Below are 26,501 nucleotides of genomic sequence, written 5' to 3'. Positions count from 1 at the left end.
GTATCTTGACATGTTAACCGATTATTGCTTTCCTCAGCCGGGTGAACTCGAAAACATTCATCAACTTCCTTTCCAACAAGATGGTGCTCCCCCGCACTTCAATGCATTGGTCACGGACGCTTTGAACGAAAAATTTGGAGATCGATGGATAGGCCGGCAAGGACCCGTACTTTGACCTCCAAGGAGTTCAGACCTGACACCTTACGATTTTTTCTAGTGCGGGTGCATCAAAAGCGTTGTTTACACACAAAAAATTCACGACCTAAACCACTTAAAAAACAGGATTAATGAAGCAATGACAACCATTAACGAAGAAATGTTAATTAATGTTTGGAGAGAAGTTGAGTATCGTTTGGACATTTGTCGTGCGACTAAGGGCGCACATATTGAAATTTATTAATTATGTAAAAAAATGTTTGAGAGGACAAATTTGAAAAATAAAAAACATAAACTGTAAGTAATTCTTTTTTAATTTAAACCATGTTCAAAACCGCACCATTCTTTTATGATAACCCTGTATAATACAAAATTTATTTAAATCACACAATCAAATTTAGCAATAGCGAAGCATTGTCGGGTTAGCTAGTTACAATTAAGAGTAAATTAATTTTTTTTTTTTGTATTTTTTAGTTTATATATATATAATTTGTCAAGTTTTTACTACGAAGAGAGGGGGTATATTGTTTTTATTCGGCTTTTATACACCTTAAGGTTTTTATATAAATACACCTTATTTTATATATACTACAATAAAAAATATAACAAAAACAGTTTCTTTTTAATGTTAAAAGAAAACGACAGGAAGCAGTATAATGGAGGCTGACAAACGTAAAATATTATACTGTATCACGTTTCTTAATGCGTCAACAAAAAATGGATTGCTGAAGCGACCCATGAAATCCTTTTATGATCAATTAATATAACAATTTCCCCTACGTAATGGGTGTGGCAATCAGCACAGTACACTACCAAAGAGTTATCGCAAATTCAAGCAATGAAATATATATTAATGCTAACGAGTCTAAATAAAAAGTAATCTTTTAATCAACAGAGGATATAAAAAACTCGTAGCTTTTAAAAAAATATATATTTAAATAAACCAAGGAACTATACCGATAAAATACAATTCAAATTCTTGTGTTTTATTGTTTATTAACATAAATCGCCTGCATATATCTTACCTGGATGTGGGGAGGAACATGGATCCATCAATGAAGACGGAACCGGAAAGCAAAATGTACCAGCATGTTGATAACTCCCCGGTACTAAAAACAAACAAATAAAAACATAAATTTAAATAAACATACCATTGAAGAGAATGATTAATTACAGATAATTATACAACAAATCAGTCGAATCAAGGATAAAATATCAATTCCTACTCACAAGCTTAACGAATAGAGAACACCGACAGCGCGCATCTCATTTAAACACAATCAAAAGTAATCCTTTATTACACGTCAATATTACCGAAAAGGTGCATTTTAACCCGGATTAGTTTCCTAACCTTTATTCGTCATTAATTTATGTACTCTTGGAGATTATGGGTACGTATTAATTCACTCACACAAAAATATAAGCTACCTATAACGTATAATACAACTATGGAGAAATACGTAAATATTATTTTTTGTAAAGAAATATCTAGTAAAGCGACAAGCTGATTAAAATGCTGAATAAAACAAAGGAAGCAATAATTATGCTCTTTCAAAATTTAGATGGTATTATCTGCATAAATAACTTTATCTTAAATTAACATCATCAATTAAATGTGAATCTTTTCCTTGATAATCGAAATAAATTTTATTTGACCTAACTATCTAATCACCTACGGAAGATAAATGTGTTTATGTGTGTAATATACAAAAATTTAATGACTTACTGACTAAGATTAAAATTTTATAGCACCACAAATTGGATTTATTCTATAGAACTATATTAATTACATTTTTAACCTTATACTCAAATAAAAATCGACTTTAGTATTCAGTGACTTCCACATTACAACTCAATAAATCCCTACTTAATACAACATATTATATTACTTATTTGTTTTAGTACAATAACGTTGCCCGTCTCAAAGGACAGCCAAATCACCCGGCCTTTGACCCAGTTCTTAGAAATCCTAATTTAAGGAAGTATGAGGACCGTCCACGCTGTACTGCACCTGTAGATGTCCGTACCCGACGTCTGCTGCAGCATATAAATGTTGACACTCCCTCGTTCTTTCCATCATATCCGTGCTTATATCCTCCGTGGAGAATAAACCTTGTAAATTTTACATTTGACCTTACAACATACGATAAACAATCAACACCACCTACTGTTTTCCGGCAAATGTTTCAGTATATTCTTACCAAGACGAACCCAGGTGCGGTGATATACACTGATGGATCGAAACAAGACGATACCGTTGGTTGTGCTTTTGTTGTCAATGAAAGAACTTATATGTTTGGCCTACCCGGTAATACGAGTGTGTTCACCGGTGAACTACTCGCTATAAATAAGGCTCTAAATATCGTTAACCCTAACTATAGAAACATTCTTATTTCAGTGACTCGTGTAGTGCTGTCCAGGCGTTAGAACTTTTATTCCAAACATCCTGTCGTCATTGAAATTTACGATGCAATCGCTGAGTTAGGTAATCGCAACACACAAGTATGTTTTTGCTGGGTCCCTAGCCACGTAGGGATTCCAGGTAACGAACAAGCAGATTTTGCTGCCAAAGAAGCGTGTATTCAACCTGCTTTCACCACCCGAGTACTACCTTTGATTTTATTAATCGTGTAAAACAATCACTGAGAGCAAGGTGGCAAAGTGACTGGGCGACTACCGTCGATAATAAACTCCGACGGATTAAAGATTCAGTGTTGCCATGGGACTCCTCTTGCAGAAAAACTCGTCGTGAGGAAGTGGTCCTCTGCCGGTTACGGATAGGACATACGAGGATCACACACGAGTACCTAACGTAAGGAGGAATCGCACCCCTATGCACACGATGCAACTGCCGCACGACTGTGCACCACATTCTCGTAGACTGCATATGTTATGCGGCGTTGCGTCGTAAGTTTAATCTACCTAGAAACATCCGTGATATCTTGCAGAATAATAATAAGAAATTTTGGACCGGATGTTTCTGTTTTTGCACAGTGCCAGGTTACTGCAAAAAATGTAATATTATCATATATATTTTTATGCTAGAAGAGTTTTTGATAATTTTTATCCTTTACTTTCAATTTTGATTTTTTTGGTTCTGTCTTTAATTCTATTATCCGAGAAGGGAGCCTTTTGCACAACCTATCAGAATTAGGTAAGTTTTATATAGTTTCTTTATTCTATTATTTTAACTTTTATATTTTAAGACTTCGTCTGAGATATTAGTTTCGAGTTTTGTTTCACTTTTTTAACTTTTGTTTTAATAAATCTTTATTATATGATTTATATTAATTTTACACCTTATAAGTTTTATTATTTTGGAGTTATTTTACCCTCGTATTATTAAAAGTTCCGGACGATGATAACGGTTAGGCGTTTTTCGCCCCCAAACAAAAAAAAAAACCAATAACGTTACTTTTTCACTATCAAAACATACATAAATTAAAAAAAAAAAACATGTTAAAATGTAATATACAATTAATTTTTAAACTCTGCTTAAAGAAATTAATTTATCCTATTTATTTCGCATCTCTTTGGTATTTTATTCTTGTTACACAGCCATTTTAAGTCTGTAATCTAATGACAAATATGAATATACTGTTTAGATTTTTTAGATGAAGGTGAACAGTTCAACTAAGAAATAAAAAAGGAACAATATAATAACGAAACAAGTTCACCTTAAAAAAATCTTTATTACTTCTACAAAAAAAAGTATAGGATTATAGAAATAATAAATAAACATTACATTACTGTGTGAAAATCATTAATTAATTTATTTAGAATAAGAAAACATACAAATAAAAAGATACAATGGAACGCCGATTACCCGAGCGCAGATTTTCTGAATGTTCAACTATCCGGAGGGCTTGCTTACATTCGCACAAGGCAATTTAAAATGAATAATACACTATTTAAAAAAAAAAAACAAACTAAAATACTATTCAAATAAAGCTTAACTTCAACAGGGAATGTATTTTACTTTGTTTTGAATATGTTTTTTAATACGTTAACACTACTATAAACTGATCAAGCTTGAACTACGATATAATGATGTGGTGTCTCATATCCAGGGTCATCACACGAAAAAATTTCATTAATGTTTGCCTATCACTAAGGACTGGTTGAAGCAACAACAAAAAAACATTTCTCAACAAATTCTTTGTGTAAAAGGATTACGTAATCTTGCAACTCATACACAGAGATCTACGTTAAATCAAGTACAAATTACATTTTTTTTTTTTTTTTTAAGAAGAAATAGTGTTTTCAAACATACAAACAAGTATGTTTTGATTACCGACAGTCACAAGTATTTTAAGTATATTTTACAAAATGTACAGTAATGTTTTCGATTTTTTTTGTAATTTTTAAGAAATTATATTTTTTATAACGTGCGCGCACGAACACACACACACACACACACACACAAATAAACACGGGAGAGGAGAGAGAGACTAACTTTACTCAATTTCTTTTTAATAACTTTTTGAATAGGGTTTTAAAATGACTTTTTTTATCAAACAGTAACACAGTAAATTTTTCTTTCAGAAAATTATTGTAAACTGTGATTCTTTTATAAGCAAAACTTTTAGTCAATGGATTTTTTGTAACGTATTACCACATTTGATTCTTATTACATTGTACGTATGTACAATAAATATATTTATTTAATTTCGCTGAAATAATCTATTTTTTTTTTTTTAATTTCGTCATTTTATTAATTATGATACATTAAAATGATACGTCCATTTTTAAACCTTTTATAATTACAACCTTGTAAGAAGTAAAGGAAGTATTGTGATCGCAAAAAATTCGGTTTTCAGATTTCAACAGAAATATTCATTTTGACCATCCCCAAATCCATTTTGAATAATTTCGGCATGACATCTGTAAGTACGTACGCATTTACCTCGCATAACTCAAAAACGATTAGCCGTAGGATTTTGAAATTTTGAATTTAGGACTGTTGTAACATCCAGTTGTGTACCTCCCCTTTTGACTGCAATCGATTGAACCAAAAGTGTTCAAAATGAAGAACAACTTCGATTTTGGAATTTTTCCTAACTTTATTAATAAGCCCTTGTTGAGAGCTTTTCAACGACATATCATAAGTTATACGTATTTTCATTGTAGTCAGAGTTATAACCAAATAAAATTTTAATTAATGAAATATTTAGATCTTACAAGGGGAAGGCACATCGGTTCGAATCAAACTACATCTCCTTTTTTTTTAATTTAAATATATTGAATTATTAATAATTATTAACCCGATTGTAAAAAAGGGCTCGGAACCGCCTCGGTTCCGAGCCCTTACGGCTTTACCAGAGGTCATTTCGAAACCTCGGCTTTTGACATATACCAGTCTGCCTCGGCCAGGATACCATGAGTGACATTCCCATCGGTGTACTACTATTTAATAAAATCAAAACAAAACACATCTCTCCGAGTCTTAAGCAAGACTAAAAATACCTAACTTAACAAAGGAAGTGAGCTACCTACCCTTAGAAGGCAAAAGTGAGTTCAATACACAATACGAAACATAAAAACATTACACGGAACAACAACACAACACTGAAACAAAACAAAACTAAGGACAAGAACAATAACAAAAACATAATTTATAAAACAAAACATCAAAAAAAGTAGAATAAAATTGAAATCCAAGCAGAGCTCTAGGTCAACCCGTATAATCGGCTCTCCATTGTTAAACATAATAATTCTTAAACGTGGGACGCACGAGTGCTATACTGGGGACGCCAGATTATAAAGTGATAACCAGTAAGTTTTATGATTAAAATCACTGATTATACAAAAATTATTATCAATAATATCAGGAAAATATAATTTTGAACAAACTTAAAAGAAGTGACTTTTTATTTCAAGCCAACATCTTTAAAAAAATAACAATTTTTGATTATTAATTGCGTGAAGTGTATATCTATATGTATATCTAGATGTATATAGTACCTTTAATTTTTAAATGGCTCTACTATGATCAGTTTACTCCTAGTATGGGTTAAAGGAATCCTTTTTCTACTATTTCTTAATTATTCCACTTTATGAGGACAAAATGGTGTTAACATAGAAACTACTACGCGGTAATAGGACATTACGTTGGATTCAAGTAATGGATAGTAAAACCTTTAGTATAATTATCTATCAGAATGTCATAGGTCTGAGATAACAAGGCGAGCGAATACTTCGCTGATGACGTTCTCTGGAGCTATGGACGCTGAATGGATGTTCCCTGATCGCTATGTCTCAGCAAGTGCATGCAATCTATCAGGTGACCAATGAGTTAAATGACCGATAAATGCGTCTGGGATGAATTGTAAAAGTAAATATTCTCAGGTTCGTCCCTAGAGGTTGAGGCGCCTGGTCAAAGACAGCTGAGGCAATCCCCCCTCCCGCTGACAAATTCACCAAGTAGTGTAAATATTGAAATTTGGGTGCTAAAGAGAATATAACTGAAGATAAACTGAAAGTGAGAAACGAAAAACACATTTAATAAATATATAATCCAGGGTGAATATAAATCTTTGAAAGAAAGTTTTGTTAAAATATTTTTTACACATTATTCACATTTAAATTGGAGAACAAACACATTTTATTGAGTTTATACGCAGTAGTAGAGTTTGTGAATTTCGGTTTCAAAATTTAAGTGATTTTGACATCTCAAGATGGCGGCCCCTGATGCGGCGCCAGGGTCAGCTTAATCCCCCCTAGGGACGGCACTGACTGTTCTAACCGTTATTTTAGCTTGGATACTAACTTTCAACTTATAGTAAAATATATCAGGGGTGTTGAAGAATTATTGTATCCTACCGATTACAGAACTGATCTAACTAATGATTTTAATATCAGGAACGTTAATCGAATGATTTATCAATCTATAATGTTCGTCATTTTTCTTTTAACACGAAAACAAAAGCTCTGTTTGAATTCCTGGAATCTATGAACCTTGACATACCGATCGGCAGATCTATCCTTGATCAAATAGTATCTAACGTTAATATTTCTGTGACAGTGGAGATTATTTGGCGATTCCTGATTCACTACCGGTGAACCACTTGCGGTTTTTATCCCAGAAGAAGGTAATACGATTATAAACTCGTACAAAAATCTGATAATTCAACTAAGATGACTGTTTGGATTAGACAGTACAATATAAGAAAATAAATTTGGAGAAGTGTACGTAGTCAAGAATATACATGATGCTGTGTCCTCGTATATAAATAATTCAGTGAAAACATTTTTCGAGTAAGACCAACTGGACACCAAGTACCCTGCCTAGTTTTCTAAGCTAGTTTCTGCTCTTAAAAAGAAAATAAGAGAAGTAGAAATAAGAGAACGGATATACTAAGATATTACGACGAGTTCGTTTTCTACAGAAGAATACAAGTATTTTTTATGACTTATCTGGTTCTTAGGCCTGCCTTGTTTATTCTGCTTAAAACAATAATATTTTAAAATTCCTAGAACAGAAATATTTCTAAATTCATTCTACCTTAACAATCATCTAAATATCAAAAACATTAAAGTAAAAACAAGACTGGCAAAAAAGATTCCAAAAGAGACTTTTTAAAAATGTTTTTACATCAGTATTATTTCTGAAAAATGGTTATAAATTTTTTTTAAGTCTAATGGTAATTTTCTACCTCTATACAATTAAAAAAAAGAAAAATTCAAACTGTAAAAAATAAGTATTTATAAGTACGCTTCTACATAGCATAAATTATTTAAAATTTAATAACCGAGAAATTTTCATACTTAAATAAGGAATTATATTCCAAAGAAGATATTTATAGAAGTTTAATAAATGAGGGCCATGAAAAAGTATACGATTACAACTTTCATCGAGTAAAAAGCTGGTTATCAAATTACCAAAACTAAATTTTTTACTTTGTACAAATAAGTAAATCGATGAAAGTGAACGAATAAATAAATAAAAATATGAGAGCTGAAATAATAAATGTTCAATTAATAACAGGAATTTAAATAACATACGTAGTATGAACAAGAAGTACAAAGTAGCAGTCTGACCATTTATGTTCAGACTGCAAGCTGTTGCAGCATCAAATGCGGTCACGCCTCCCTGATGATTTTCCCAGTTTCAGTGACTCAGGGGTCAACATTCTATCGATTGTACTAAAAGAAAAGAAGCAAAACTCAGTCGAACAAAACGATTCAATACCCTTTATTCAACGCAATTTAAATAACAATATAAAAGTAAAAAAAGAAGAAACATCAGTCGTTATTAGATTTCTGTAGGTACAAATTAGGACTGTATAACGTTAATTTCAAATAAGCGAATTAGAAATAAATTACTTTTCATGTACGCTATAATAAGTAACTTAACAAAGATAAACACACAGGTTCTCAACGTATTTATTTATACATATTATAGACACAGCAGCAATTAAGTAATTTCCGGTAATAATAAATTAATCTGGTATGCAGAAAATATATACAATCTAACTGAAACATAAGAAAACAACCCTAAAAATACATTTAAATTAATTTTAAATTAAACTCCACACACGCAAGAGAATTGAGAGTACTTTTAGTAAAATGAAAAAATCTGATGTCGACACCATATGACTTCCTTGTACGCCTATTAAATTACATATACACATTTTTTTTTTAAATGAAAAGTACATAAAATTTTATTTCATTAATAACTTTTGATATCTGCTCATATTTTTCTCTTTTAATGTTATTATAGAATTACTATTTATTGTAAAACATTTTTTACAATCAGAGGATAACAATTATTAATAAAGCAATATATTTAAATTATAAAAGATAAAAAAAGGAGACGAAGTCGGATTTGAACCGATGTGTCTTCCTCTTGTAAGATACAAATATTTAATTAATTAAAATCTTATTTGGCTATAACTCTGGAATCAATGAAAATAAGTACCTTTTGTGATGTATCGTTGAAAAGCTCTCAATGAGGTCTTATTACTGCAGTTAAGAAAAAATCCGGATCCAAATTTTTTTTGGATTTTGGGCTTTTATTGGAGACAGCTAATCGTTTTTGAGTTACGCTAGATACATATGTACAAACGGTACGCCGAAACTAGTCAAAATGGATGGTCAAAATGGATATTTCCGTTGAAATTTGAAAACCGAAATTTTTCGAGATCACAATACTTCCTTTACTTCGTAAAAGGAAGCAAAAACATTCAGCATTCAGCATGAAACCGCGGATCGGACACTAAAGTTTTCGCACGACTTAATACAAATAAATAAATATTTTATCATAGCCCGCAGAATAATCTAGCGTTCATACGAGTACGATTTCTTATATGATATCCTAAAGCGAACAAAAATTTCAAAAAATATACATATCCCGAACCTGTCACTAATGGCAACAAGTAAACGAAAACATGAATTTGAATGTGGATAATAGGTTGAATCTATCATCGTACCTGATCTACAATTTTATTCTTTTCAAGATTTTCATTAACTATCAAACTAGCCGTAAGATTTTATTTCTTAATTCCTTACACCGGATAACAGTGACGATTTCGTTTAGTGGCGAAATATTATTTTGTGTTTTCACTCCATACAGCTTGGACCTGACATTATTTTTATTAATAAAATTAAATTATTCAAAGAATCTTCGACACTTACGGTATTTATAACCACTGGATGCTGAGTTAATACTTACGAAATAGGAACGTAACAAGTTTATGAATTGACCAAAAGAACCCGTTTAACAAGACACAGGGAATGAAAAAGAAGGAAATAAAGGATAATGCTGCTCTTTTCCTGTTTAGCCTCCGGAACTACCGCAAGGTATTACTTCAGAGGATGGATGAGGATGATAATATAAATGAGGTGTAGTCTTGTACAGTCTCAGGTCGACCATTTCTGAGATGTGTGGTTAATTGAAACCGAGCCACCAAAGAACACGGTATCCACGATCTGGTATTCAAATCCATATAACAGTAAACTGCCTTTACTAGGATTTGAACCTTAGAACTCTCGACTTCGAAGTCAGCTGATATGCGATGACGAGTTCACCACTAGACCAACACGGTGGGTTAAATAAAGGATACTAGTAAATTATTACTACCGGTTCACATTATTATTTTTTAATCGTTGGTACTTTATTTTTTTAAATTTATAAGAAATTTTGAACATTTAATTCAAATAAAAAAATCTGCTTTGGAAGAACTTGGCATTTTGTTTTGTCATCATTCAATAGACTGGTTTCAATTTCCACTAATTCACCAATATACCACCTTCTACTTCGCTTGAACTTTCGAAGAATGTTCGAAGGTTATTTATTGCCGATTTCGCGTCTTTTGCTGTAATTATAATTTCTACTTGTTCCGTTTCGTCTTCTTCATCAAAATCCTTAGGAATGGTTGAATGTAAAACACACGCGATCATTTCATCATCGGTTGGAGTGGTAGTAACTGCAACACCATTATCAAAGTGTGTGAACAAGTCAAATGAAATTTCGTCCAAACTAATGTTAAAGTTTTTACAAATTACACTCCATTCTTCTTTTGAAACTGAGAAAGGGTCTACATTAATCTTGATTTTATACACTATTAAACTGAATTTACTGCTATCTATGCTTATTTGGAAATCGTGTACGGTATATTAATTCTTTACTGAAAACGTTTTCCTCAAAGTAATACGTAAAACAAGTCCTCGAAATTTTCGAATAAACGAGGCGATCTAATTCGATTTATAGAGGATTTTTCAAAAGGGACAAATATTCGGTTTAGGAAGTTATTCGAATTAAGGAGGTTCGATTTAAGGAGATTTGACTGTAACTAAGTTATAGACATCCTCCGGGTTGGTCTAGTGGTGAACGTGTCTTCCCAAATCAGCTGATTTGGAAGTCGAGAGTTTCAGCGTTCAAGTCCTGGTAAAGTCAGTTATTTTTACACGGATTTGAATACTAAATTGCGGATAATACCGGTGTTCTTTGGTGGTTGGGTTTCAATTAACCACTCATCTCAGGAATGGTCGACCTGAGACTGTACAAGACAACACTTCATTTACACTTATACATATCATCCTCATTCATCCTCTGAAGTATTATCTGAACGGTAGTTACCGGAGGCTAAAACAGAAAAAATAAGAAGTTATAGACATCCTAAACTTACACAATAAATAAATCAGTTTGAATAAGGTTTATGGTATACAGAAATATACCATTATGGTATTTATAATATATAGAGGTGTTTTATCAGAAACATCTGATAATTCAACTATCGTTTTTAACAATATTAATTATTATTATTATATACATTCGTTTTTGTTATAATACATAGAGGAAACCAAGTCCCACTAGAGGCTGCAGAGCTCTCTCTCACTCTCTTTATTTGTGTTTGTGTGTGTATATATATATATATATATATATATATATATATATATATATATATATACAACAGTATTAACATAATACTATTATATCTTTAGACATATTTTACACCTGAAAATATGAAGAAATATGTAATCTGAAGCATTCGTAATTCTGTATTTGTGAATAAAAATAAAAGAACAACGGTAAAAAATTAATACATATATTAAAAAGAGATAAGGAAAAAGGAGAGAGGACAACGTGGTACTAAAATGGGCGTAACATATACAATTCCACGTCATAATATTATTAGTAATCCTAAACTGCAACTGCAACTTATTTTGTTAACAATAATTTTCTGATAATAATATAGAAAAATTGATATAAAAGAAGCAGAAACTTTTTGAATAAAACTGATTCTCTAAAAATGATTTAGGTCTTTTAGACTATGAGCTTAGAGGGAATATTACTTAATATTGATTTTAAGCTCGGACAAAAGGAGTAGTAGCGTCATACGGTATTATTTTATTTAACCAAATTTTTACAAAACATCTCCCTTTATCTTAATTCAAAGACGGATTCATATTTTCAAATACCGTGATGAAAATTAAATGCAAATTTCATCCGGAGGTCCCGGGTTCGAATCCCGGTCAGGCATGGCATTTTCACACGCTACAAGAACTGTCATTCATCTTATCCTCTGAAACAATACCTAACGGTGGTCCCGGAGATAAAAAAATAAAAAAATCGACTGAAAAAGTACGACAACAAATTCCAACAAAAAAAAGTTTCTGTTGAAAACTAAACCTATTTTAATTTACTTAATTTTTAAGAAAGTAATTTAAATAATTAGGCGAAAATACTTAATACTTTATTAAAATTTAAAAAGAACATTACAGATGATTGGGACAAATATAGAATTAAAATAAACTATTAGGTTTACTCCGTACTATTTTGACTATGCTTTTATTAAACACTAATATATTTTTTTTTTCCTGGTGGAATGGTAGCGTCCAGTCTTTCATCTGGAGGTCCCGAGTTCGGATCCTGGTCAGGCTTAGAATTTTCATACAAATTTCCATTCTCATAGAGCAAAATGACTAAAGCAGTTGATGTTCAAAATCTCAAAAAAAAGGAGAAAAAAGTAGCTATTTTAATAAAGACGTTATAAAAAGGAAAACATTACTGTTATACTGACCAGTGATTTAATGAAATCTTTTAATTTAGTAACTAAATATTAATATGAAATTAAAATTAATTCGTATTAAACCACTAAACCAAAGCAGTGGGTTAATGTGCATAAACCGCTCTCAGTGAATTTTGTTTTTCAGTGTATTTTTCCACTGTCTAGTATTCAAATTCATATAAAAACAACTAACTTTTACTAGGATTTGAATCATTACATTCATACATATCACCCTCTGAATTAATACTTTACGGTGGTTCCGGAGGCTAAAACAGAAAAAGTCTGATGTGAACACCACATGACTTCCTTTACGCCTATTAAATTACATAAACACAATTTTCTGCTGCACTTCATTTAAACTTATTTCAATTGAAAGTGAGATATGATCCTCCAATTCTTTAATAAAGTGGGCAGTTACACAATAGCATTGCGGTGGACACCGCATTGCATCACATTTTTTTGTGGTGTTCGTATCAACATTTTATGTTAGTATATATATTAATTTGTTTTACGTCTATCAAGTAGTTATGTGGTGTAAGTAGAACGTGCCGGATCAATAACCATGGACACATCGGTTCGAATCGAACTTTATATACATATATTTTTTTAACCTTTATTTTTTTAAAATTTAAATATATTGATTTATTAATAATCATTATCCTCTGTAAAAATTTTTGAATTAAAATGAAAAGTTCATAAAATTTTAACTAATTAGTTCCTTTTTTTCATATTTTGATTTGTTATTATTGAATTATTATTTATAGTAAACAAATTTTTACAATCAGAGGTTAATAGTTAATAAATCAATTATTTAAATAAAAAATAAGGAGATGAAGTCGGATTCGAACCGATGTGCCTTCCCCTTGTAAGATCCAAATATTTCATTAGTTAAAATTTTATTTGGCTATAACTCTGGAACCAAAGAAAATAAGTACCACTTATAATATATTATAAAAAAAATGTGTCAATAAGGACTTATTGATGCAGTTAACAAAAAGTCCAAAATCCAATGTTTTTGGATTTTTTGGACAATTTGGTCAAGTCTATTGCAGTCAAAATGGGAGGCCTAGATTTTATAAAAGTCCTAAATCCAAAATTTTAACATATCACTGGTAATCGTTTTTGAGTTATACGAAATACATACGTACAGACGTCATGCCGAAACTAGTCAAAATGGATTCAGGGATGGTCAAAATGGATATTTCCGTTGAAATCCGAAAACCGAGATTTTTCGCGATTACAGTGCTTCTTTTACTTCGTACAAGGAAGTAAAAAGTGAGGATTTGAACCTCAGAACCTTCGATTTCGAAAATCAGCTGTTGAACAACTGACGACGAGTTAACCACTAGATTAGCCCGGTGGGCAAAAATATAATGTTTCTAAATTTACATGATGTACAACAATTTTTTAACTAAAAAACAAAATTTTTATAGTTTAGCAGAATGAACAAATTAAACCAATATAGTGGAAATCATAATAAAAAAAACCCTTTTACGATTTCAGACTTAGTAATGAAAGTTTTTTCAAATTTCTGGTTTGTTTTTTACAGCAATATATGGAAACCTAAAGATGGATATGTGATAGATGTAACATACCTCAGTCTTGGTATTCAGAGATACATTAAATAATAATAAGCAAATTTTAAAAATTACTGCAGAAAAATTAAGATTGGAATGTGAAACTTATTGTGATAATAGTGAGAATCGCCGCTATGTTTGAATACATAAAATAAATTTGAATATATTTATACAGTAATGAGAATTTGGGGTAGTCAACTGACTTTTAAAGTCGATTAACCTAAACTCGTTTAGGTTACTTAAATTCGTTTACTACATGAGAAAAGTTTTGTTCGCTTTGCAATTTAAAAAGAAGATCAAGCCAACGACTACTTTTTAGCCGTCTTGTAATGTTAATTGAATTCGGACGAAGGTTTTTTCTTTAATAAAATTCTGAGAACAGATTTCTTCAACTTTTTAAACGACAATTAACTGAAGAGTCAGCCATTACTGCAAAAGTCCTCAGGAGTGTAGTTACATTGTATTTGTTAATTTTAATTTAGATATAAGATGTATACTTTCTGTAATCTAGACAAAGATAAAGAAAGGAAAGGTCAGAAATGCTACGGATTTAATCGGACCTGTTTGTTGTAATTAGTCTAATTTGTTATTTTGATTTCTTTCTTTATCTTTTATTTATTTATTTTATTATATATAATCTACTAATCCATCGGAAAATCTTTCAGTACTTAAAATTTGCGTGCTACTTATTTATTTCATATAATACTTATATAAAATTTTACATTTGATGATATTTTTTTCGCTTTGTTAATAAAGATATTATTACTATTGTTTGGAAATTATAAATGTTTGGGTTCTTTACTTGTTTCGAAAATATTTAGTGAACTTTAAAAAAATACGTTTTCCCGGTTCTCATAAATATACACACGAAACTGAAGTATACTGAATATCCAAAGTATAAAAAATACATTTTCTTTTGTGAAACAAAATATCTGAACACCTCAATTTTTTTCTTCATTTGGTCATATATTGGACAAGAATATGGGAATCTGATGGACATCAGTACCACGATTTCAACCTTGGATATGTAATTTATAAAATAAAACTGGCTCTACATAAAAAATTGTTTTTTTAGAATTTCTTCTCTTAGAAATTTTTTGGGAAATTTTCCACTAAAAAAAAAAAAAAAAAAAAAAAAAAAAAAATACACTAAGTTCATTGAATTTGTAGCAAGTATTTTTTTTAAAGTTTAATGCGCATAAACCGCTCTCAGTGTATTTTATAATGTATTGTTGAAAATGTATTCAGCTAGAAGTACACCGTTTAAAGAGAATGAAATTTGAAAAGAATCGTAAAGGTATTTTTAATAATAAACACGATTCTGACCTTTAACTGGATATTTCATTTTGCACTTTTACACTGCATCTTAAAAATAATTTGTAATGAGAAAACTGATGAAAAATTTTTTAAACAATTCGCGTAAAAAAGGTATTTTTAAAATTTCGAACGGCGACTTCCTTTTCTTTTAAAAATGTCAATCTCAAGGTAGTTTACACCTTCCCCTACGAAATTTAAAACTTTGTAAGAAACAGTTTATGGAGTTTCAATTGACGGATTCATTTATAAATAATAAATAACAATTAAGGAATTATAACCGGAAAAATTCCCGGGTTTATTACAATAACTTTTAAAATGTTTTGTGAAAGAAGAAGTTATTTTTTTCTTTTATTATTTATTTTTTTATTAGAAATGATAATTTCTTACAACATGACCTGAGCCAATTAACAGTTCGATAGCTGTTTTTTTTTCGATTCACCGGTGAATCAGCCCGAAACAATACCGTTAACTAGATCTCAACGACCAGAACACATCTGAAATATATTCAAGAATATTTTTACCTCCGACAGGCAACACTTTAAAATTATAAACACACCTCATTGACATCGAAATCAAAATTCTAGTAGTTTCTATTTCATACACGATATTCATTTACAAAATGTATTAATGTCAAAGAATAATTTCTCAAAAAAAAAAAAAAGAAAAAAGTATAATAAAAAGACTTCTGAAACCGTTCGTTAAATATAAATGAGTATTTTATGTTAAATGAACAAATTCCAGTGCGTTAAACCAAAACATTCCTTAGTGAAATCAATTAATAATTTTTTATATTCAGTTATTGAGCAAGATTAGAAAAATAATAATCACAATTATACAGATTCTACTTCTGAATTTTAACTAAAATTCACCCGCTTACGTATCAACGAAATCCAAATATATCCGTCCAAAATTATAACAATAAATTAATCTATTCTTAAAAGTATATATATCAATAAATAACTTTGGGGTGAGATTTCAGAAAAGGCCTTAAATATAAACTCGAATAATAAAGAGTAATATAAATGAAATCACAAAATATAAAAGTTAATAAAGTAAATTGAGATTATGACTGCAGATTGTAGAATTTGGAGTGTTCATAATTCTTTAACTAAATGATCCAAATTTACACTTACAATGAAGATTTTGAAAGTTAACGAAAAAACACCAAGAAATATATATCTTAAAATAAAACTACCTTTACTCAAATAAAACATATTATGAAAATATTAGGGTTTTCTATCTCCTTTATAATAATTTCAAAAAATTCTTCAAAAGTTTTCAGCCTACAGCAGCGTATAGCATTCTTTACTACTTAAATTCTTTCTGTAATAGTATAGAATTATCCGATTTAGAAATAATTTTTTATTGACTTCGCAAAAGCAGTAGACTGAATTCAAACCTACCTTTTAAAGGATGCTTATCCCTTTTTCATTGCAAAACGAACCAGTATTCTTTTTAATTATGTATATTCTTTTAATTTTTTTTTCTTCTTTAGTATATTATTTTTAATTTTGTATAGAGATTTCGACTGGTGAATCCGAAATGAAATTCTTTCCACAAACGTAAATGCAAAGGTTTTATAAACCAAAAATTACATTGATATTTTACATCTTTTTTCTCATTATTTCTTAGTATTTGATAATTATAGCATTGAAATATACGAGAACCTGATCTCATTTTGTTAATTAAAGCATTTTATGCGAGCATTTAAGCAAATGAGTTAAAACATATAGGGTTGAAAATAATATATTCTCGCATCCCATATTGTTAGGTCACCCTCGGTAATAGAAGCACTTTACATCTTTCTATTTCTTTTATTTTTATTATGGTGCATGTTTTACTGGTTTTTTTTCCGAATAGGTATTCTTTTTTTTAGATCTACAAAAAAAAACACACTCGTTTTTATTGAATTAAAGAACATTTGATTAAAATCTGATATATAACATAATAATAATGATAATTCATGGCTGATAAAAATTTTTATCTGTCAATTAATTTTACTCATTCCTCAACATATTTTTTAAAATGTAATATTACGAAGCCGTTATAATTTATGATTACGTTCACGTACTTCCTTGCACAGTACATTAACCACTTGTTTACTTTCGCAACCGATGCAGCTTTCCCATTCATACCTACGTATTAACTATATTAAAAAGAAAGAAAAAAAAATTACGACACTGAATTCCACGAATCAAGTGTGTAAACAAGAAATATTATAATCACGAATATAAATGGAAAAATACTAATGAAATCTGATTTTCTTTAATAAATACGCGAAAAATCAATACCTATCCAGAATTAAACTTTTTACGTGTGGTTTTAACAAACAAAAAAATACGATATTTAAAAAATGTTAATTATAAAGTATTGGCTAAGAAAGTATTAAAATAAAACCCCTTTCGGCACGTCGGAAGGCGGAGGTAGATTTCACAGGTGCTAAGTAGGGGAACAAAAAAGTAGAGAATAAAATTATATAATTATTTATTTAACTATTTATTAACTAAATTTATTTAACTATTTGAAGAAAAACTTCAAATTTATTCAATACGACAATGGTAGCATGTGAAAAAAAGTTTCACATCTTTAGCATACGACAAACCCCATCTTCTAACAATTCCAGCAATATTTTGGTCATCCCTTGCAGTAAGGGTTAGCCATATCAAAACTTATTTCAGATAAAAGTTTCAGGTAATGCTTAGAGGACTAACGACCACTTTAAACCGATTCGATATTGTGCCTATTAAGGAAGGAATATTTTTTTGTTTGAAACCCCATTTTTTCCACCCCTTTGGGCAATGGTTGGTGATATCAAAAGACCTTACTTATATAAGTTTTAGGTCCTAATCCAAAGAATAGTAGGAACTTTAAACGAATTCGATATTTTACTTAAAAAGAAAGTTATAGCTATATTTTGATTTTTCGAAAAAGCCCCCCTTATTTCTACCGCCATGGTCCGATTTTGTCCATTAACGAACTCGACCCAGATTCTGGGTTGTTATAATTTATGTATCACAATTTGAAAGTGATGGGCGCAAAATTACGGCAGTTATTGTGTCCAAAAGAAAGTGAAATATAAAAATATATATATATATATATATATATATATATATATATGTATATGTAAACTTTTGAACTGACGGTGATTTTGGGGTCTCGGGGGTGTTAAACTCGAAGATATTTCGAAATTTTCTGGAAGTCGAATCATGGACTCATTACAATAGGTGGTAAATTTCTTATGAAATAAGAAAAATATTTTTAAGAAATAGTTTTGCAATTAAAAGAAAAAAATTATGAACAGCGTAGAATGTACCCTTTCAATACAGGAATTTATTCAGAATTTATACAGGAAATTAATTATGAAGTAAATTATAATACATGAATAGGAATAGAAATCGAAAAAATAAGCTACAATTTTTAACGAGGGTAAAAAAGTAAAACAGGATGTAATCTTTCACGTAGGCTTTTTAACATCGATATATTGCCCTGAGGTAGGTAATCCCCACGTCCGGAACACAACATCTACGTTCCACGTCCAGGGCGGTAACAGCCGTACTTATGTACAATACATATAGCTGGCTAACGGGGCTCCGAGTAAATTCCTCGGATATGCTTTTCTTTTGACCTGTTTCCACCTTCAGGTCCCCTCATGGATTGGATTTTTCGGCTACCTGCAGGATATGAACAATTTATTGATTAGGAAGTGGACATATACCAAACTTAGAGCTGGAGATGTGGCGGCCACAGTCGAAGTTATTTGCAGGTGTAACGGAGAACTTTCGTTGTCCACATGCCCCCCGCGATGGCAAGCATGTAGTTAAGGTGCCCATGTTGTTCGGAGCATGGGAGCCCTGAAAGCCTCGGTGTGTAAGGGCCTGGAGTCAGTGCAGAGACTGCGCATCCGCTCTCTGCCAGGACATATGCCGGTTCCACCGGAGTACCGGAACGGACCTTCAGGGTTGGTAGCCCTGGAGTGGGGGTGTACCCCGGCGGCTAGCTTTACTACAGAAGGGATTTATTGTTCATGCAAACTGAACAATTAAACGTGGCATAGGGTTCACGCAAACACCCTCGTTTAGAACCAGCCGTTTCGCCTGAGGCAAAACGGAGAAAAAGTGCGGAAACTAAAAGGATAGAGATTGAGGCTAGAAAAAGCTTACAAAAAGCTTTTTTCAAGAGCAATAATGCACCGAAACCTAAATATTTGGTTATTACCAAGGAGGATGGAAATTTTTCGAAGGTGAGTCGTTTTCTCATCGCTCGGGAGATAACCAAATGCGCTGGTGGCCCTGTAAAAGAAATAAGGAAGACCTTCATGGGACTTCATGTTGAGACTGTAAATGATGTCCAGTCTCAAAAAAATTTAGGGCTTAAAAAGATTGGAGAACTGGCTGTACCTGTCGATCCCCACGGTACGCTCAACACCTCAAGAGGTGTGGTCGTCTGTCGGGATCTTCTAAATTGCACGGAGCAGGAAATTGTTGAGGAGTTGTCAACGCAGGGAGTCATAGAGTGTCGCCGATTGAACATGAGAAGGAATGGCGAAGTCCTACCTTCAGCCTCTCATGTTCTCACATTTAACCGGCCTACCTTGCCGGAGAAGATTAGAGCGGGGATACATCGATTGGATGTGCGGGCATTTATCCCGCAACCAATGCGATGCTTCAAGTGCCAAAGTTTTGGCCACACAGCCATCAAATGTGAGAGAACGCAAATATGCGTGTGCGGCGAAGAGGTGCATGAGGGAGAGCCGTGTAAAGAGCCCCCTACATGCATCAATTGCAAGGGACAGCATTCATGTAGATCCAGGAATTGTCCTGTCTACAAAGAAGAAGTAGCTGTGCAGGAAGTTAAAACTCTGCAGAAAGTCAGCTACATCGAAGCCAAAAAGATTGTTAACGCCCGCAAACCCAGAGCAACAACATCTTATGCTCAAGCTGCGGCTACTGTTCCTGCTCCTGCTCCAATTGCTGTAGATGAAAGTCAGCTCATCAGTAAACTTGCTCCGACCTTGGCTAACATGATTGAAAGAATTATTGACAATAAAATGAAATCTTTCAATATTAAAGATCCAATAAAGCCAAAGATATTAGTACAGCCTCCTCCCGAAGATAAAACAGCGAAAGCTGCTCTTGCTCTGAAGAAAACGGATGCCAAAGCAGAATGCCAAGTCCGTCTTAGTGAGACTCTTGATGAGAAGAAAACGATAATACCTACAGAGACTGTTATGGAGGCTCCCAAGCCTCCTGCACCTGAAGTGGCCTCTAAGCCTCAGAGGCCACAAAAAATCACACAGGGGGGGCGAGTGTCCCCCCTCCCTCAGGCGGTGACCGGTGCGCCCCCCGTGTTGGGGAGTGGCCGGGTTGCCGCCTCTCAATCGGCGCCGATCCATGCCCGTCGTCGTCGGCGGCTTCGGTGGTCTCCGATTCGGAGACCGGAAGCTACACCGGCGACGACGTTCTCCGCGAACATGATGCCATTCGCAATATGGAGAAGAAAGGAAAAACAGGATGGCCGAAAGGAAAACCTAGGACATAATTTAATTAAAAATTAGCGAGTCGATTGTACAATGGAACATCAATGGATGTTTTTCAAACATCCACGAGCTCCAACGCTTGGTACATGACGTAGACCCGATGTGTATATGTCTGCAAGAAACGCATTTCCGCCGAAATGAAAATTTTAAATTAAAAGGATTTGATATATCTCGGGGAGATCAACCGCCAAATGTAAGAGTTAGAGGTGGAGTAGCTATATTAACATCGACTAGAGCTACCACCGAAGCGGTTGTTCTAAACACAAATCTACAAGCGATCGACGTTAGAATGAAGCGTCCGCTTCAGATCACTGTTTGCAGCATATACTAGACTAATTTCCGAGCTTCCCCCACCTATCCTACTGGTGGGTGACTTTAACGCTCATAATTCTCTTTGGGGATCGGATCGAGTAGATCCCCGTGGAAGAGAACTGGAAGGGTTCCTGATGAATTCAGAACTTATTATTTTAAACGACGGATCAGGAACCTTTTTCAATGCCAGAGATGGATCTACGTCCTGTATAGATCTTGCACTTATAAGCGGATCGATAGCACCGAGGTACAGCTTCCATGTCATAGACGATCTGCATGGAAGCGATCATTTCCCGGTGCAAATTGTAACTGATGTTACAAGAACAATATATCCCATCCCTAAAAGATGGGTATTTGAAAAGGCAGACTGGACGAGCTTCACAGCGAGAACGATACTCCCAGAAACAACTGGAGTTATCGGAGACGATGTCGACGCCATAACAAATGCAATAATTGAGTCGGCATCAAGATATATTCCCAAAACATCTGGGAAACTTACGAAAAAACCCGTTCCATGGTGGAACGATGAAATAAGTGAAGCTATAAAAAGAAAGAAAAGGGCGTATAACGCCTTTAAGAAGCGTCCTAGTATAGAAAATCTTGTTGCCTTTAAGAAATACAGGGCGTATGCAAAACGTGTTATGATAGACTCGAAAAAACGATCCTGGCAGCAATACGTGTCATCCATTGACAAAACTACTACTGCATCAGATGTTTGGAGGAAAGTGAAGGCGATTTTTGGGCGCAATGATTTTGCTCCCATAACTAGCCTTCAAGATGAAGATGAAATAAAAGACACTCCATATGAAATTGCAGAGCTGTTATCCAATCACTTCGAAAAGGCCAGCAGAACGGCCAACTACGAAGAAGATTTTCGCACTAAAAAAGAACAACTTGAAGGTCTACTAAACTTCAGAACTGAGTATAATTACTCATATAATGTACCTTTTAAAATGGAAGAATTCGCGAAAGCGTTGGAAAAATCAGGTAACACAGCTGCTGGTCCGGATGAAATCCACTATAATATGATCAGGCAGAAGAATACCACCACTGCAAAGCGTAGATTATTAGAACTTTATAATAAAATATGGAGGGATGGAACGTACCCGCAGCAGTGGAAAAAAGTTCATGTTGTTCCAGTACCAAAGAAAAATAAAAATTTAACAGACCCCAATAGCTATCGTCCTATTTCTCTGAAGTGTGCTATGGGAAAAATACTAGAAAAAATGATTAATAATCGACTCGTCTGGGTTTTAGAAAAAGAAAACCTGATATCACCGTATCAAGCAGGTTTCGGCAATACCATTCTACCACTGATCAAATGATCAGCTTAGAGGACGTTATATATAACAGCTTCATTAAAAGGAAACATTGTGTCGGAGTCTTCTTTGATCTTCAGAAGGCTTTCGATATGACCTGGCGTCATGGTATAATGCTCCAGATACATGAATGGGGCATTCGTGGCAACCTGCCAGTCTTACTGAGCAACTATATGAATGACCGTACTTTCCAAGTACGAGTCAGTAGTGAATATTCAACTGTAAGAAATTTGGAAAATGGCATACCACAAGGTTCGCCGTTGAGCGGTACCTTGTTTACCATTGCCATTAATAAATTGATATTAGCCATTCCAGCAGAAATCAGCAAAAGCGTCTATGTTGATGATCTGGCAATTGTGTATGCCAGCAACAAGACTGCTATAGTGAGGTACAAATTGCAACGAGCGATCAATGCTCTAAATGAAGTTGCAAAGAATAACGGATTCCAATTCTCACCAGAAAAAAACGTGCTGTGTACACTTTTGTAGGAAGAGAATTCCTCATCAAAGTCCTGCGTTGACAATTGATGATAATCCAATACAATATAAAGACAATGTAAGATATTTAGGATTAGTATTGGATAAATCCCTTACATGGGGATTACATATACAGGACTTGAGTGATAGATGCAAAAGAGCCCTAAACATTATAAAATGTTTATCGAACTTAAATTGGGGCTCAGAAAAAGAGACATTATTGAGACTATATAAAGCATTGGTTCAGTCTAAACTAGACTACGGATGTATCGTATATTCATCCGCTAGAAAGTCGCATTTAAAAAAGTTAGACGTAGTTCATAATAGCGGAATAAGATACGCAACAGGCGCTTTCCGCACAAGTCCGGCGGTTAGTCTGATGTCTGAAGCCGGAATAATGCCACTACATTATAGAAGGGAGATCCTCTTGTTAAGATATGCAGCAAATATATGGGCTTATCCTGCCCATATAAATAATAAACTTTTTAACAAACATCCTATGGCTGCATTATACGAACGTCGTGCTACCTATTCCAGACCAGCCGGAATTAGGTACCACGAATTAAGAAATAAATATGAAATTGCCATTCCAGATACATTGGCAATTTCTACTAGAGAAATACCGCCATGGCTCTTGCCAGCGGTAAATACAAGTTTGGATCTCTCTCAAGGAGAAATAAAAAAGAAACCAGCAGTGATCATCCAGCAGGAATTTTTAGCAACCGTCAGTAGTTACGAAGAACATATTAGAATTTATATTGACGGTTCTAAAACCGAACATGGTGTTGGATGCTCGATATATGTAAATGAAGAACCCCACTTTTGGAGACTGCCAGATGTGGCCAGTGTCTACACGGCAGAACTCACTGCAATTCAGCAAGCTCTTCGCGACACTGAACACTATTGCGAAGAGAGAGTGCTAATATGTTCCGATTCATTACGTGCACTCGTCGCAATTCGGAACAAGAACATTAAGGATGTCCTAATTGCAAACATCCTGTCCATTTTATACGTACTAAAACAACGACGACAGCGATGCGTATTTGTATGGACTCCAGGGCATGCTGGTATTACAGGTAATGAAATCGCATACGAAGCTGCCACAAAGGCAACAGTCTGCGATGACTTGGATGCATTTCCTGTAAGAGTGGCAGATGTTAAAAACCGTCTAACAAACATAGTAAGAAACAAGTGGAACGCTGAATGGAGGAGTTTAAATACAAAATTAAAATCAGTTAAAACTTCTCCTTATAAATGGAAAAGCGATTTTAAGTTGACTCGCCGTGAACAAGTAGCGGTGACCAGACTTAGAATCGGTCACACGCGATTAACAAATTTATATTTGTTAACCGGCGAAGTGAGACCAATGTGCGGTGTTTGTAATAAAACACTGACAATCAAGCATCTAATAGAAGAGTGTACCATATATGAGGACCTCAGAAAGAGGTTCCGTCTTACAAATAATATTAGTGCTGATCTGGATAATGGAAATGTAGAAAATATAGTTGCATTTTTACACGCCAGTGGACTTCTTAAAAGTCTATAAAATGGAAGTTTAAAGCTGTGGTAAAAGATACTCTAAGCGGTAGTTTTATATATACATATAAGGGAGTCTCGAAGCGTGGCACGTATAGTGACGGGAGGTAGCCCTCTTGCCTAGGCCGTTTTGGCTCACCTGCATTCAAGAGCAGTGAGTCGGGGTGTGTCCGATGATGGCATGGGGGACCCTCAAGGGTGGATTGAGGGCGCGAGGCTATGGGTGTACGCTGTGCATGCCTATGGCCTGATATAAGAAGGATTCAACTGCCACGGCACCCTGGCACGACTGTATACTGCTCAACGGCTGTTCTGGTCGCCCCGAGGGTGCTTAAACAAACTATAAATGAGACTTCGTAGAAGAAAGAAAGAAAGATATGGTATTGATAAGTTTAATTTTAATTTTAATTTCATGGTCTTTTGAGAACCTATCTCAAATTTTAATATTGGGGCCCTTTACACCCCGTAAGTGTTTGTGATTGTCCTTGTCTTTTATGTTTTAATGTTTATTGTGAAGTTTGTGTTTTTAAATGTAAGGGCCCTTTACACCCTTACATATGACGATCCTGATGGAGATAATAATTTCTTTTAAAGAATGTGACGAGGGCAATGACCTTAGCAGTCGATGCCCGTAAAAATTCAGTTAAAAAAAAAAAAAAAAAAAAAAACATCGATATAGAAGAAACAATAAAAAAATATTAAAGAAAAATTTGAAGTAGTAACAAATTAAGGTGAAAAAAAATTATTGCTGAAATCTTTCTTTTCCTGAAACCTAAAAATTGAAATAAAATAAATAAATAAATATATATATATATATATATATATATATATATATATATCCAAATAGATTTTCATTGTAAATTCAGAAAGATTAAAAATAAATAAATAATATAAGTAACTAATCTTGTTAAAAAAAAGTGTATAAATGAGCTTAAATATTTGCTATATACAAATAAAAATAATTTTTTTTTTAAGAAAAAAATTCACAAAGAATAGGCGACGTAAGAAAAACGCCTAAAGGAAAAAAAATTAGCAAGAGAGTAATTCTGACATAAAAACTACCGCTTAAAAATATAAATTTAGGAATTAAAAAGAAATTCTTAAAAATATTATACAAACTGTGCTGACCCCTAAATAACTAGCAAAAGACGAACACAGAAAAATCTTAAAGGACAAGAATTAAAGTTTCCTCTTTAGAAAACGGGCGCCACAATGCATTCATAAATATAAGGATTTAGTTTAATAAATATGACAAATTTGGTTAATTTACTTGAATATTTTAAAGAGAAAATGGTTTTTTCTTTCATGCTTTCAGTTATTCTAGGAAGGCTATCGCTTCTTCATCCCTTTCATCAAAAGACAATTTGTCTCTCTTGGTATCCAATTCGATAATATAATAATTCCACTTCCCACAATACAAGAAATTTATGAACATGGAAGTCGTGGGTACCCTTGGAATATCATAATTTTGAATAGGATATAATGTGAAAGATTCTCTCTTAAGGGTTTCCTTGCCAAAGCGAACACAGTCCTTTGCTTCCCGAAGTTACAACTTGAAATATCGATCGATTATAATTACTGAAAGACTACGAATTTTTGAATTCAAGGAGGCACATTCTACACCCGAGCTGGAGTACCTGTAATAACAACAATTTAATCGTGTTCCGTATTTAATGCGTAATATTATTAGCAAGAGAATATGATAAAAGCTAACTTGGAAACGTCAGAACTGTTGCTACCCGAGTACATGGAAAGAATTT

At 33.1% G+C, this 26,501-nt stretch overlaps 1 protein-coding gene across 1 annotated transcript in view; it reads right to left on the bottom strand.

Annotated features, from left to right (window-relative positions):
* Positions 1-26,501, bottom strand: part of PDZ-GEF (PDZ domain-containing guanine nucleotide exchange factor) — a 658,157-nt gene that overhangs the window by 422,814 nt on the left and 208,842 nt on the right. Inside the window, exon 5 of the mRNA XM_075361266.1 lies at positions 1,182-1,265. Coding sequence (XP_075217381.1) covers positions 1,182-1,265 — 84 coding nt within the window. The remainder of the gene's footprint in view (positions 1-1,181; positions 1,266-26,501) is intronic.

Source organism: Lycorma delicatula, chromosome 3, assembly GCF_047948215.1.
Source record: "Lycorma delicatula isolate Av1 chromosome 3, ASM4794821v1, whole genome shotgun sequence".
NCBI classification, from domain to species: Eukaryota; Metazoa; Arthropoda; class Insecta; order Hemiptera; family Fulgoridae; genus Lycorma; species Lycorma delicatula.
This window is presented reverse-complemented; position numbering and strand designations above follow the sequence as displayed.